General features: G+C 33.9%; 1 protein-coding gene across 2 annotated transcripts in view; it reads left to right on the forward strand.

The window, feature by feature from the left end:
• The window catches only part of prex2 (phosphatidylinositol-3,4,5-trisphosphate-dependent Rac exchange factor 2), a 149047-nt gene that overhangs the window by 94510 nt on the left and 38596 nt on the right, over positions 1-15941 (forward strand). For both annotated transcript variants that reach the window (XM_059524606.1, XM_059524607.1), the window contains exons 26-35: positions 1895-2074; positions 2767-2861; positions 3225-3307; positions 4860-4950; positions 8260-8388; positions 9136-9177; positions 9819-10024; positions 12834-12936; positions 15258-15401; positions 15571-15685. In XM_059524606.1, coding sequence (XP_059380589.1) covers positions 1895-2074; positions 2767-2861; positions 3225-3307; positions 4860-4950; positions 8260-8388; positions 9136-9177; positions 9819-10024; positions 12834-12936; positions 15258-15401; positions 15571-15685 — 1188 coding nt within the window. The remainder of the gene's footprint in view (positions 1-1894; positions 2075-2766; positions 2862-3224; positions 3308-4859; positions 4951-8259; positions 8389-9135; positions 9178-9818; positions 10025-12833; positions 12937-15257; positions 15402-15570; positions 15686-15941) is intronic.

A 15941-nucleotide genomic window follows, 5' to 3' on the forward strand; every position in this document is an offset into this window, starting at 1 on the left:
GATTGGACCTCAAAACCAGACTGAAAATTTGACTTAAATATCCCCATATTTGAGAATAAGTGTCTAAATTTTCGTTGCCGTTCTCCTAATAGAGTTATGACTGTTGACACAGCTGGATATGTGTGTTTTGATGTTATCCATATTTTTAGCACCTCAAACTTCCTCGAGTTATTGTCTGGAAGCCAAGCACAAACAGGTTGTGATTTTGTTTGGCTCTGGTCATCCTCACACATTCAACACTCTGACAAGCTGTGCCTGATACTCTCCAAAAGTTTCAAATATAACTTGAAACCATGCTAGACTTAAAAGAGATTTGAGAATGAATGGATGAATGGATTCACAACATAACAAAAGCAAGTTGAAAGTGTAGTAGAAAAATGCACAACACAAAGGAAATATGCCACAGCGCAACAGAGCAGACCACAACATAATGGAAATAAACCATAGCGCAAGGTAAATGAGCCACAGACATACCAAATCGAGCCACGACACAATGGAACTAGTCTACAAACAACAGGAATAAGACAATAAATGACAAAACAAATTAAACAAAAACTAAATAGACCACTGCACTTTTACAGCAGTTGTTAGATACAAAATAGTTTAGACATCGTTTTATATTGTTTTATATATTGTGACTTTGAGGAAGTTATAGGCAGTGTTGGGGGTAACACATTACAAGTAACGCAAGTTACATAATCAGATTACTTTTTTCAAGTAACTAGTAAAGTAACACATAATTTTTTAATCTAAGAGAAAATATTTGAGTTACTTTTTCAAAAAAGTAACGTGAGTTACTTTGTTTTCCCATTTATTGACTGACAAGTCTCCTGTCCCCATATTGGGAGAAATCGGAAGTACAGAGGCGTTGTGTGCACAATGTGAACATGATGTGTAGTTCTAAACTAAATGTGAATTTGCATTAATTCATCCCACTCACAAATAAAACAGATTTAGTATTCAGCAAAATGAATTAAAACAGTGAAGTACAAACTCAGAATATGACACAAACCTGCAATAATTAAATATGTTAAATAACACAAATGTATCTAATCCCATTGTATTAACTAATGTCTTTTCTGCTGACCTTTGATGATCCAGTTCAACCATACTAATAAGCAAAAATTACTTTGGATAAACTAACAATTGTTAAGCTCAGGTTTATTCTTTACACTTTTTGGTGTGAAAGAGCTTTTACTTCTTATATTAAATACAATCAAGCCCTGCTCCTATTTAAAAAGTAACGTAAAAGTAACACAAAGTAATGTAACGCATTACTTTCCATAAAAAGTAACAAAGTAGCGTAATTAGTTACTTTTTTTTAGGGAGTAACGCAATATTGTAATGCATTACTTTTAAAAGTAACTTTCCCCAACACTGGTAGAACATATGTCTCCCAACATAATGTTCATCTTTGTTGCAATATTCAGCTCATGTAGTCTCTTCAGTATATCTAGTCAATAAAAGAACAGTCTTTTCCCTTTTATGAATGTGCCATAAATATTTACACAATATTGTGCAATATACACACATTTTTATTTTATTTTATTCTTTTCTTTTTTTTCATCCATTCTTCAAACCATAACCATGACACCTTGGACAGATTTTGTTTTATTTAATTTTTTATTTTATTCATTTTTATTATTCCATATGTTGTTCCTTTTTCCCATTGTGTTTTCAACTGCTAGTATTTATTGTATTATCCACCCTGGTTCACTGTGAAAGAGTCGTGTAGTGATGTGTCTTTCCCTCTGTTTATGTGAGTCATGAACATGTGTTTCTGGAGGTGTAGATTCTGACTCTTTTATTGCACATAGATTGCAGTGTGATTAAAGAGTGATTAATCTTTCTCTGGTTCTCCTTGTCTCTCTCTTTCTCTCTGTATTTCCCACAGTTTGCTCTCCTCTATCACACATCCCACAGGGTCTGAAGGGAAGCCCACTGAGAGCTACATTTCAGCTGAGAGTGAGAGTGAGAAAAGTGAACGCAATGGGAAGAAAGTGTGTTTTAATGTGACTGGAGATGAGCAGGAGGACTCGGGTCATGACACCATCAGCAACAGAGACTCCTATAGGTAATGTGTTTTACAGTAGCTTATTAAGTACTTTTACAGTTAAATGTAGTGTCTTCTCTAAAACATCATGTCTGCCAGATTTCACATTGTGTTCTAAAAGCAGTTCATAACACAAAACAAATATGTGTTATATAAACAGCCATCAACATAAACAGTCTGCTTTTACACTCAAGTTTCCCCTTTTTGGTCAAGTTATGTCATGACAAAAGTCTAATAAAAAAATTAGTTAAATGTATATTTATTGTATATATTTATATTATTTTGTTTTCCTTTTATTTTTTATTTTAGTTTATTTATTTATTTAAGTTTTGCTTTGCTTTGCTATGCTTTTTGTTTTTTATTTCTTTTTGTTTTTGTTTTGTTTTACTTTGCTTTGCATCGTTTTGCTTTGTTTTGTTTTGCTTTGCTTTGCATCGTTTTGTTTTGCTTTGCTTTGCTTTGCTTTGCTTTGTTTTGTTTTGCTTTGTTTTGTTTTGTTTTGCTTTGCTTTGTTTTGTTTTGCCTCTGGTTTTATTTACACCAAAGCTCACAAAGGAATAAATTCAGAAGAATATTTAGTCTTTTATCTTGTATTTTTATTCTGATGAAGAATTTGCTGTGATCTTTACAGATTGATTCAGCACCACGGTGATCTTGTCATGTATTGGTATTTATATTATTTGTTCATAACACTTTCTTCTGATTTCTTCCAGTGATTGTAACAGCAACAGGAACTCCATAGCGTCGTTCACCAGCATATGCAGCAGTCACTGCAGCTCTTACGTGCACAGTGACGAGATGGACTCAGGTAATGCAACCAGACATAATCGTGCACACGTTTGAGACCACAACACCATTGTTAGTTTACCTCCCTGATAAATCCTTCATGACTGTAATCAAATCTGGCAAGTGCTTGGATATGCCTTTCAGATTGATTTTTATCTCTTTGCTCTGCACATCAAGCACGCATTTTCCACTTAGTCAAACAGAACCCGCCAAAATACAGAGTGTGCCAAACTGATGACCATTTGATGCTAACTACTGAAAAGATGGAGATTAAGAAGGATGGGAAAGACAGAGAGAGAGGGAGAGAATTTTTTGCGTTGTTATGGCAGTATCTCACTAATTAAATAAATGTGTTATTGGCTATGTGTTGAATGATCACATACAGGTGACGAGATGCCAACAAGTATATGGATATCTCATGACAAGCAGAAGAAGTTACACGGCTTCCTGGAGCATCTGTTCAGTCAGGTGTGTGTTTGTGTGTCAGGATCAACAAACTTTTTATATCCACATTCATGTAATCTACTTTTTGTTTCAGTATTTTGGTACATAACAAATAGCATGGACCATTTCAGTCACGATCGCTTAAATGTCTTATCCAGTTTTGTGTATAGAAACATAAATAATAATAATAATAATAAAAGTGACACTTTAATCCTTTATATATAATGCCCTATAAAATTAGTTTTAATTCATTAATTATGCCTTTTAATGCATTATACAATCTCATGAATAATTGTAACCACAATTAATACATTATAACATTTATCAATACATTGTTTACTATGCATTTTAAATTCGGTTATAATTATTTATGATAAGATATAATGTATTACAATGCACATTATGAATAATTATAATGCATTATGCAGTACCCTTTAGCAACCCTTTATAATGAATTATACATAAAGGCTTTAAGTAAAGGGTTACCAGTAATGGTGGTAATAATAATAATAATAATTGAATTTCTGTATGTACTAATATTCTTATTTATACATATAACTTTCAAGTAAATGAATTAACATTAGTTGATCTATTGATTAATTGATACATTTATTTATACATTACCTTTAAAATGTTGTTCATTGTTAGTTTTTCATATCTAGTTCCTTAATAACTTATAATAAATAATAAAGATTTGTTAAGGTTATTGCATTACAAATAATTTGTTTGTTAAATATTTATTAATTGAATCTTGTTGTAAAGTGTTATTTCAAAAAGTGCCTTTAAATGGTCTGGCAGTGTGACATGATTGAAGTGTAAGTTTTAGATTTAATCCAGTGTCATAAAAAGGGCATGTATTAAATAAAAATATAATTTAAAAATAGTTTAACATATACCGTATAACAAGTCACTTAATGTCATGTCAGCTACCCATTAATATTTTAATAGAAAATAATTCATAATCATTGTAATATTGAATAATTATTTAATAATATTTAATGTTTTAATGAATAAGTAATTAAATTATTAAATATATAATACATATTAAAATGACACTTTAAGGATTATATAAATTTAAAATAAAAAAATAAGTTATTTACTATTTATATAAAATATAGCTGTTTTATTAAATAATGCACAAATGGTTTAGCTTCCTTTTTATTTGATCCCATCTGCTCTGAATAAGACTTAGCTTTACCTTTGGCTTCTTTGACATTTAAAAACAGACTGAAGTCCCTCCCATAATGCACCACGGCCATGGTCATTTTCCCTTACACTTTTTAACGAGGATGTCTCAATGACCAGTAAAGCAGCTCGGCTGCTGTTTGGTTTATAGCACGCAGGTTTCCGGGAGCACAACACTTCCAGTTCACATGCAACACGACTGTTTTCCTGCTGATGGGGTGGGAATTCAAGGGGCTTTTGAGCAGACTGCCTCCTTGGGCACTTTAGGTTTACAAGCACCAAAAGATTGAGTTTTGAAACACTGAAATACTCCTGAGTTTGTCCACATTTGCTTAGTTAGCTAATTAAAGACTCATTTCCTGTGATGTCTTGGTGCTGATCTCATTTTCAGGTGGAGTCCATCACCAGTTTGTTGAAAGGGGCAACTGTGACTCGAGCCTTTGAACAGACCAAGTGTTTCACTCCGGGACGGGGACTTCAAGGTATCGAGAAATTGTCATGTTAATGCAGTAAAATGTGTTGGCCCAGGCTTATTCATCCAGACAATATTCATTAAAGTGACTTTCATGGCTCAGTACACTTTTTGTTATGGGTTGCATAACTTAACTTGTGTGCTGAAACTATATATGTTTATGAGATTATGATCTCCAGGGATCTTTTTCTGGCATAGCCCCTCTGAAATGTCTCAGACAGAAAGAAGAAAGAGGGTAAAAGGAGTGACATAAATCTGGGCCTGTATTTTGTGTGTAAAGGGTTGTTGGCAAAAGGAAGTGTGGCTAAAGGTGGGGGTTTCCTCTGAGCAGTGTGAAGGTTTCTGTGATTGACTGCTCCAACCTCAGATTTGTCCTTTGCTACAAATCATCTTAATCAAATCTGTACAATTCCTTTTATCTGGGACAGATAAAGAGCTCCAGACTACTAGAGATAGTCTAGGGCACTTCTTCTATCTGATCTGAGGACACTAGGACATTGGACTCGTAGAAATCGTCTGGGTCGCTTCTCATTCTAGATTTTGTGACGATTTTGCGTCCTTGAAAAGGACACTACTCATAGAGTAGTGTAATACAATACATTTGAAAAGTCCCCTTTGATTGTTCACATTCTAAGGTTATTAGAAATATATCTTGTATAAAATGTATTGAATTTTTTACTTTTTTATTATTATACATATTATAGTTTTTTTCTTTTATTTATTTAATTGTATTGTTTATTGAATTTTATATTTTTATATTTTATTGTAAATTGTATTGTTGTTTGTATTTGTATATTATTTAATTTTATTATTTTAATATATATTTTATATTTTTTACCATTTTACAATTTTTTTGTTTATTTCATATTGTTGTTTATTTTATTTCACTTTGTTTATTTCGTATTTTATTCAATATTTTTTGTTTCATTTTATTGCTTTTTTGTATTCATTTTATTTTATTGTTTATTTCATTTTGTTTTTTTGTATTTTATTTTATTTGTTTATTTTATTCTTTTTATTTTATTGTTTATTGTAGACATTTAATTTTATTTATTTGATGTTTTTTATTTTATTGCAAATTTTATTTATTTATTTTCATTTTATTGTTTGTCATATTGTTTTTATTGTATTTTATATTCTATAGGTTTTTTGTGTTTTATATTTTATTGTATGTCATTTTATTTATTTTATTTTTTATTTATTAACACTGAGTTCTTGCTTTAACCCTCTCGAGTCGATTAACGCGGATACGCGTTATGAGTCATTTTCTCCTGATAACCCCGAAAAAAGAACTTAAATTATACTTTCAGTTTTGATCGTACAGATAAGAGCAATACATAAATCGATTCTGTAAAGGGTCTACTTTTTTTGTATACAGACATAATAACAACAAAACTTTGTGCATTTATAAAATAAAGATAACAAACAAGGTGTGCTGTCTGCAGCCTTTGTCTGCACTCTTCTATGCGTAGGACATAATGATGCTTACTTTCAAGTGAATTTCATCCATAAAATCTGGTATGATTGATTCTCGTTAATAATAGTGATAATCAGCTCCAGGAACGAAGATCTCAGTGTGTTGACAGTAGAAACAAACTTTAATGCAATCTGCAGTAACTCCTGAGTCCCTGGTTTATGTGATAATAAAGTTCATTCCCAAAGGCATAGTTTCACACAGGATGTGGCTCAAGGTCATTTGGTAGGTTAATAAACACAGTCGGCATTGTTCTAGTGATATTTGAAAGCAGGGAACTCTCTGCCTGGGAAATAAATCTTAAATGAAGTGACGAGTCAGCGAATTTCTGCTGTGTGTGGTCTGAGCTAGTTTTATACCTCCACAAAATGTTACTGCTTTGCTGTTGTAAGGAGATGAGCAGATTAGTATGTCCTCACGGTTTGAACAGGTGATTATAATCTGTGTGCTCGTGCATGTGATTTGTTTATTTAAGCTATCACATGCATGCAGGTGATAAAATAAAATATGAGAATTAGAAACTGAACTGCTCATTAGAGCTAGTGAAAAAAATTAATAATTAAAATATTAAAAAGGCCCCTTTAAAGCCATAATTGCTTAAACATATACAAAACTTATCAGAAAGAAATATCTCTCATATAAACATCTAAAATATTTTATTTTTATTTTATTTTATATTTTATCATGTTTATATATATATATATATATATATATATATATATATATATATATATATATATATATATATATATATATATAGTAGATTTTGGTGTATTATTTATTATTTATTTAGTATTTTTATTTAGTTGTCTATTATATTGCATATTTTATTGTTTATTTGTATTTTGTTGTCTTTCATATTTGTTATATGTAATTAAAATGTATTATTCTGCTTGTGACTCAAACGGACTAACATTTTTTGAAATGTTGATTTTTTATGTAATAATTTATGCTTTAAATGATATTTTGTACTTTTAACACAGACTGGGATAAATAAATAAATAAACGAAATACAGAAATATTTGCAATATGTAAATATTTGATACCTTGATGTTTACATATAAGTATGTGGATACAAATATACTGTATATTAATAATAATATCACAGTTTTGACAGCAGTGTGTAAGCATTTGAACAAAGTGCTGTAAATCCACAGTGTTGTGCAGGCTTTGGTTAAAGTCATGGGATAAGTGTGTAGAGTTTTGAAAACTGTGTTCAAGCAATGAAAAACGAACTAGAGTTTGGTCCACATGAACTGCTGCTGTGCAGACTGTAGTTAGAGTTTTGCACATGTGACTCCAGTTGTGCTCACTGTTGTTTAGCATTCGAAAAAAACTGTAATAAGTTATGTAAATAAACTAATATTAGATAAACAATATATTATTATTATTATTACAACTGTTTGTCTCAGTAGTGGACCTGCTCTTACTCTATGTGTGTGGTAGATTCCTGAAAATGCTTTACATCACTACAGATTGCTCAAAGGAAATTATTATATAATCACTGAGACAAATCGAATGATGTTACCCCATCTCACCCACCCTCCTCTTCCCTGAACAGAGCAGGAAGCAGATAGGTGTGTGTGTGAGAAATGGCATATGTGTGTCACTGCCATACCTTTTTATCATCACCATGGTAACAAGCATTGACACCTTTTATGGCCAGAGTCATCTGCACTTAGGGAATTGGAGCTATATATCATATATTTTTACAACACTCGACCCTACTGATCCTACACCACAGGGTCTTGTGTGGTGCTTAAATGTGTATTCTTCACTTCAGTGTAGTTGTCTGATTGACCCTGCACGTTTGACTCCAATGATCCTGTGATTGTTTTTGGACAGAGTTTCATCAGGACATGGAGCCGAAGCTCAACTGCACCAAGAAACTGCGGCTTCACGTCAAGCAGGACCCGTGGAACCTGCCCAGCAGCGTTCAGGCTCTCACACACACCATTGCCAAGTTTGCAGAAGGTCAGTGGTTTCAAAAGCGACACACACACCACATACGTGCGATCCTTGCCAAAAACAACCACTCCAGCAGCTCTCGATAGGGCTGTATGCTGCCATTATTCAAGCACACACTGCCAAATGTGAGTTTATGGAGAGCAGAGAGTGAGTATTTGGCTTTAACTCCCTCAGGTCAGTTGTCAGCAAGGGCTGAAAAAGCATTCTCCTGCATTTTAACTTCCTTACTCTGGTGTATGTATGAATGTGTGTGTGTGTGTGTGTGTGTGTGCGTGTGTGTGTGTGTGCGTGTGTGTGTGTAAATGCCAAACTTGATGAATTAGCAGCAAAAACATTATAGTCCAGTCTGATGTGTTTACAGGACTATAACACAATGAAATTAAATATTACATTTATTAATAATAGAATAATATAATATAATATAGAATAATAAAAATTTTGTTACCAGCATTGGGTAAAACCTTTTTATTTTATTTTTAGTTTATTGCAAAGGATATTAAGATTTTGAATATTCAGCATCATATTCACTATACAGTTGTGCCACTCTGTATTATTTTAGTGCAAAAATCTGCATCATATTCACTTCACTTTATACCGTAGAAAAGGAAATATTTAGTTCATTAATAATATTAATAATAATAATAATAATAATAATCAGATTTTTTGTGTTGTTGTATAAATCTGCATCTTATGTACTTCATTCAATTAGATGTTAAATGCAGATTTTTTAATGTACTTTTTATATTCCCTCAGAGGTGAAAACACGCCTATTGTTGGTCCTGCTGCAATACACAGGTGAGTGTCGATTAAACCAAATTCACTTACGCATAGTATTCAAATACTATAAACAAATTGGAACACATCATGTACGGTCTTTTCACCACGCACTTATTCAGATGCTATAATCAGTCACACCAAACAGTAGGCAGTCTTTTGAGGTCACCCTGAATAAATTATACTCAGCTGAGAATTCCTTCACACAGCATTTCTCTCGTCACACCTGCAACAGCGGCCCAGCATCCTTCGAGAAAAATTACCCACAGGAGCTGAGCCCTCAGAGACTTCTGTAATCTCCTTAAGGAAATATAATTGAATAAAAAGACACCGTTTCTCAAGGTTATGACTAGAAAATATAGCTAAATTAAATTCATTTGGCTGAGGAAAAAGAGTAGTGTTTTGTTGTGGTGTCTAATGTGTTTTGAGTTCATTGTGAAATATGAATGTGTCTTTAGATCATTTGATGGTTTCTATTTTAGTCTTTAAACTAAACAATGTGGAGACTGAAAAGGTTTTAAGAGTGCACATTATTGTCTATAGTTCACTTATAAATGTCCATGCCATCATTTACTTTTCCCCATGTCAGTCAAAACAGCGAACTAAGCGAATGGCTTAGTTTTGCCTCTGTTATGCTAATTTAAGTCTCTTCTCTCCCTTAGACTCAGAGATTCAGTTGAGGAGAGATATGGTGTTTAGTCAGAGTCTGGTGGCGGCGGTTTGTTCTTTCTCAGAGCAGTTGTTGGCTGTGCTAAATCAAGCTCTCAGCGTTGAGAGTGAAAGTCAGGAAGCCAGTCGCCACTGGCTGGAGCAGATCTCCTCCGCTGGTCTTCTGCTGCATTTCCAATCCCTGCTCTCCCCCAACTTGGTGAGTACCTGACACGGTCAGTGGGCTTGAAATAAGCCTTTCTAGTCTGACATCCTCCTTTGGGTCGGATATATTTAGACCGAGGGTCATGTATGGCACTAGAATGTTTTTTAAATCCTGCTTGATGTGGTCAGCATCCCATGGCTTGTTAGGATTTATCACATCCTTTTTAGTTACAACATAATGGTGTTCTGTGTCTGATGCATAGCCTGTAAAGATGTAGTTGTTAAAGCAATAATAAGCCATGAGAGGCCAAGTTTTATAGGTATTTTGTCAGGCTGAAGGGTGTTTTTAGGCATGGCACAAAGCATAGCGTGTGAAGTAATAATAAATAAAAAAAAAACAAAAAAATTTAAACATTAAATAAAAATGTTGGCCAATAATACATAAGACATAATCCATAAATAATAATGTGAGAAAATGTATAAAATGTATTAATAATAAGAATTAGGAATTCAGAATTAAATCAGTTGTTTTACATTTTGTTGCTTTGTTTTATTTAAAAGCTTTGTTTTTTTATTTATTTTTAGTTTTCTTTCTTTTTTTTAAACAGTTTATTTGTTTTATTGTTAGCCTTTTGTTTTGTTTAAAAACAGTTTTTTGTTAAATCGTGGGATTTTTGGTTTTGTTTTAGAATGTTTTTTTGCTTTGTTTGCTTTGTCGTGTTTTAAAATGCTTTTTGATTTATTGTTTGCTTTTTGTTATATTTTAAAACAGTTTTGTTGTTTTATTGTCTGATTTTTGTTTAGTTTGAAAATAGTTTTTTTTTAATCTGTGCTCTTTGTTTTGCTTTTTGTGAATTTGCAAAAAAAAAAAAAACATTTTATTTTATTTTTGTTTTTAACAGGATTATGCATCATGGTTGTGGTGATGATTTCTTATAATAGCTGTGAGGCTTAGTACAGAGAATAGCTGCTACTTAACATCTGACCTACATTCTATTATTCTGTGCCTTTAATGAGCAAGATAACTCTTCATTTAACAGAAAACAGCGTGAAGAGACCGACATCATCCCTGAACTACATTCTTACTTTGTTTGTCCTCCTCCCTGCAGATTACATCTGCTTTTTTGTTTACTGCAAACGGGCGCAAGGTCAGATCCAGGTCTGTGGATTGTGACTCAGTGGAGTTTTCTGTCTTATTCAATTGATGACTGTAGCCATGTGTGTTTTCCCACACACCAGCAATTTACACAATCTGCAGGCATCCCGACAGATCAAAGGATAATGCAGGATTATCATGTCTTGTAAAGTGTTTCTGTCTCTGGGTTCATCTTGAGATCAGATTTCACCTGGACGTGATTGAGGCCGGAGGATTACATTTCTTTATGCATGCCTGGGGTTGTTCTTTATGTAAAAGATTTACTTTCACCCAAAGTCACTTTATGACAAAGGCAAAATCCAAATGTTTTTCAGCCAATGGATATATAAGACTATTATTACTCTCGCTGTTCATATTTAAAGGAATAGTTCGCCCCAATAATGAAAATATGATGAAACTGTACTCACCCTCAGGCCATCCGAGATCAGTTAGTTTGTTTCTTCTTAGGAACATTTTGGAGAAATTTAGCATTACATCACTTGGTCACCAATGGGTCTTCTGCAGTGAATGGATGCCATCAGAATGAGAGTCCAAACAGATGATAAAAGTATCCCAATAATCCAGAAATAATCCACACAACTCAATCCATCAATTCATATCTTGTGAAGCAAAAATCTGCATGTTTCTAGAAGACTTTTTTTTTACTTCAAACCACTGGTTCTGGATTTCTTATATCCATACTGTACTATTGCTTTCTCAACTGAAAAAGTTTTTCATCTGAATCAGGAGGGAAATATGCACATACCAAGCACATTTTACCAGCGAAAACAGGCCAAAGCAGTTCCAGACAGATATATCTGTGGATGGGGAAATTTGGATTTATTATGCCTTTATTATGGATTATGGACTAGAAGTGATGGTTTAAAGTTAAATGCCATAATGATGGATTTGTTTCTCAGAAACGGCTTTTTACTTCATAAGACATTACTTGTGGACTGTGATGTTTTTATCAGTAGTTTGAACTCTCATTCTGACGGCACCCATTCACACAACATGATCTATTGGTGAGCATATAAAGAGATAAAGAATGCTTTGATGAAGTACGTCATGTTTAAATCCAGTATGTAGTCAGAGCAAAGCAGTCAGACAGAGTTGGCGTAAAAATGAAACCCACATGTAATATGAAGATTCCCAGCAATTGAGACTTTAGGCTTATCTCCACAGCACTGATGCTCTTCCCCCTCCACCCCCGAACACACTCAGACGGCAGCAAGCAACCCGAGGGTAATTTCTTGAAATGATAACGCTTGGCAGCTTTGTAGGCCCCCAGATGAAAGGATTGAAGCATCTGGCACATGGGGATGTTTAGAGAGTCGGCCCACGTATCAGGCAGATGTCGTTTGAGGTGTCGTTTTCAGATGTGTGAGGAGTGGTCCCGCGATTCTCACACCAGACTTGTTCAGATTTGTATGTGGATGGTCTCATCCACAGCCACGGGCATACTGTGTGTACGCAGGCAGAAGATGAACTAAAATGAACAGAGAGGAGGATGAAGAAAATATGAATTTCTCAGTGTGTCTGCAACAGGAAGTCATCACTGTAATTTGTATATACAAATATAGCTAAGCATGACACAAAACCCCACCTGTTTTTCTTTTTATATATATTTCGTTCTTACTGTCAGACATCCAACACAGCCTTTTCATTAAACACATGTAGCTTAGTAATGGTTTGTACTTTTGTTACAGTATGTCATTTTTTTATTTAGACTGATGAGCAGGCCATGCTAGAAGACACACAAGTTGCTCTCATAGACCTGGAGAAGGTCACCTTCTATTTCCAGCAGTTTGATGGAGAGCCTCTTGTTGCTAGTAAGTTCTCTTTGAAGAAGCATTTCCTTTAAATAATTACTTTTTTTTTAGAACAATTCTAAAACAAAATTTACTAGTAATGTTTCCAGTGTCCCCAAAATGTATTTGGATACTCAAGCCAAAAACTACAGAATGTCACATTTTATTATTGGGTGATTCAACACAAAGATGTTTTACCAGCTAATAAGATCAGCACTTTTAGAGTTTCATCTCCCTATCTGATGTGAGCATAAGTATTGGTGTTGCCTCACAGGTCTTTCTAAGTGTGTCCTGTTGCATTAATTCTTCAGATATTAAAAGCAGGGAATGTGTCTTATCAGGTGTATCCATTGCTTCTGCATTCTAAGTCTTGCATTCAATGATGGCACACACAAACCAGGATGAAGTCAATTAGAACTATAGAAAAAACAAAGGGCATGGAGAAATCAAGAGTTTGGAGACTATCGGCGACATCACCAACCAAGACGACCTGATCGGCTAAGAAAAACAACAGTAGTTAATAACAGACAAATCATAATGTGAAAATGAACCCTAAAATACATGTCTGTAACATTACCAATGACCTCCAGAAAGCTGGGATTATGCTCTGTCAATCTACAGTCCACGGGAGAATTTGACACAGAAATACAGAAGCTACACAGCAAGATGCAAACCTCCGATCAGCACCAAAAATAGAAAGGCAAGATTCTTCACAAATGTGAGCCAGTAGAGTTTTAGAATTGAGTTGATGGACCGATGAGACAAAGATTAACTTTTATCTAAGTGATTGGAAAGCAAAAGTTTGGAGGAAAAAGGGAACTGCAAATGATCCTAAGCATACAACCTCACCTGTAAAGCTTGGTGGAGGTGGTGTCATGGCATGGGCATGCATGGCTGTCTCTAGAACAGGACCTCATAATTTGAATGATGACTTAGTGTATGATGGCAGTAGCAGAATGAATTTGGAAGGGTACAAAATCATTTAGGCTACCAATATTCAAGACAATGCCAACAAACTTATTAGAAAGCACTTCATATTAGATCAGGACAATGACCCAAAACACCCTGCGAGTTCAGTCAAGGACTTTATCAGGGCAAATACATGTAAAGTCTTAGATTGCCCCAATCAATCTCCAGAATTAAATCTGACTGAACATGAATTTCACCAGCTGAAGAGGAGACTAAAGACAGAAACTCCCCAAAACAAGCAACAGTTGGAATTGGTGGCATTAAAAGCTGGAGAAAGCATTTCAAAGCATTAGACCAAGAATCTGGTGATGTCTGTGGGTTGCAGACTCACTGCTCTGATTGCATGCAAGGCATCTGCAACTAAATATTAGCTTTTAATCTTTTACATTTGCCTTAAATTCATTCCAAAACTTATGCTCACATCAAATAGCGGGATGAACTCTAAAAGTGCTGTCCTTTTTATTTGGTAAAACATGTGTGTCGAAAGACCTAATAATAAAATGTGACATTCTGTAGTTTTGTTGCATATTCATCTTTTAATGATATTTGCAAATGTCTTGACTCCACAGCAGAGAAACCAATTTGTCTTTACTGTTACAATACTTATGGAGGGCACTGCATATATATATATATACACTGAACAAAAGTATAAATGCAACACTTTTGTTTTTGCCCCAACTCGAAAATCTAAGACTTTTTCTAAGTACACAAAAGACCTATTTCTCTCAAATTGTTCACAAATCTGTCTAAATCTATGTTAGTGAGCACTTCTCCTTTGCCGAGATAATCCATCCACCTCACAGGTGTGGCATATCAAGATGCTGATTAGACAACATGATTATTGCACAGGTGTGCCTTAGGCTGGGCACAATAAAAGGCAGTCAATTTTGTTCAATATATATATATATATATATATATATATATATATATATATATATATATATATATTATCATAAAGATGTGTCTTTTTCTATTAAAATCATGTTTTTCAGATCTGGCCCCTTACTGGTTGTTTGCTATTAGTTGAAAATGTCCATATTAATGTTATCCAAAAGTATTCATATGTTTTTTTTTTTTTTTTTATGTTTTTACAGTTTTAAGTAATTTACGTAAATACACACACACACACACACACACACACACACACACATGTACTGTATATATACAGTATATATACATTTTAAATGATTAAATCTGTACAAAATAAATATATTAAAATATTTTTTACATTATTATTGTTAATATTTACAGTAGTGGCAGTATTTATATTCTTAACTTCAGTATTCAAAAAGTCACTTGGAACCAGTGTGTTTGCATGAAATATTTTATTCATAAACTCCATCATGCTGATGGCTTTGTTTCTTTTTCTCCAGACATGCCCATCTCATACCAAGTTGAGGGCACACGGCAGGCTTTGAAGGTCTGTTTTTACCTGGAGGCATTCTACTTCCAGCAGTTACCCCAGAGACTAAGACACGGTGGTAGCTTCAAAATCTACCCCGTCCTGTTCACCCAGGGTACGATGTGTTTGTATGGACACAGTTAGCCTGAAGCATGGCAAAAATGCTAAATTATGCTGTTTCAAATTGAAGCTACCCTTAACTTTTTTTTAAATAATAATAGTAACTGATACATAGCTAAACGTCTGAAAGGAATCCAATGCTTCACATAATCTTTCTTTAATAGCCTTGGAGAGCATGGAGGGATATTATTACCGAGAAAATGTGTCAGTGGAAGAGTATCAGGCCCAAATCAATGCTGGATCCCTTGAGAAGGTCAAGCAGTACTACAAGAGACTCCGGTAAGTTTGCTTCACCTGTCAGTCAAACTTCAGCTATGAAACTTCACATTTTTTCCCTACACCTTCAGACCTAAGTGTAAAGCTGTCATTGTATTTCCTGATGAGGTGAAGTTGGGAGTTTGAGATGTGGTTATGGTTGCTCAGTAGGATCTCTGCCCTTAAAAAATAAAATAATGGCATTAATAATCGTGTTAAAATTTAATTACTAAAACTATAAACTGATTAAATAGACATACACAGTTTATATACATACAAT

The sequence above is a fragment of the Carassius carassius genome, chromosome 35 (assembly GCF_963082965.1).
Source record: "Carassius carassius chromosome 35, fCarCar2.1, whole genome shotgun sequence".
Lineage (NCBI taxonomy): Eukaryota > Metazoa > Chordata > Actinopteri > Cypriniformes > Cyprinidae > Carassius > Carassius carassius.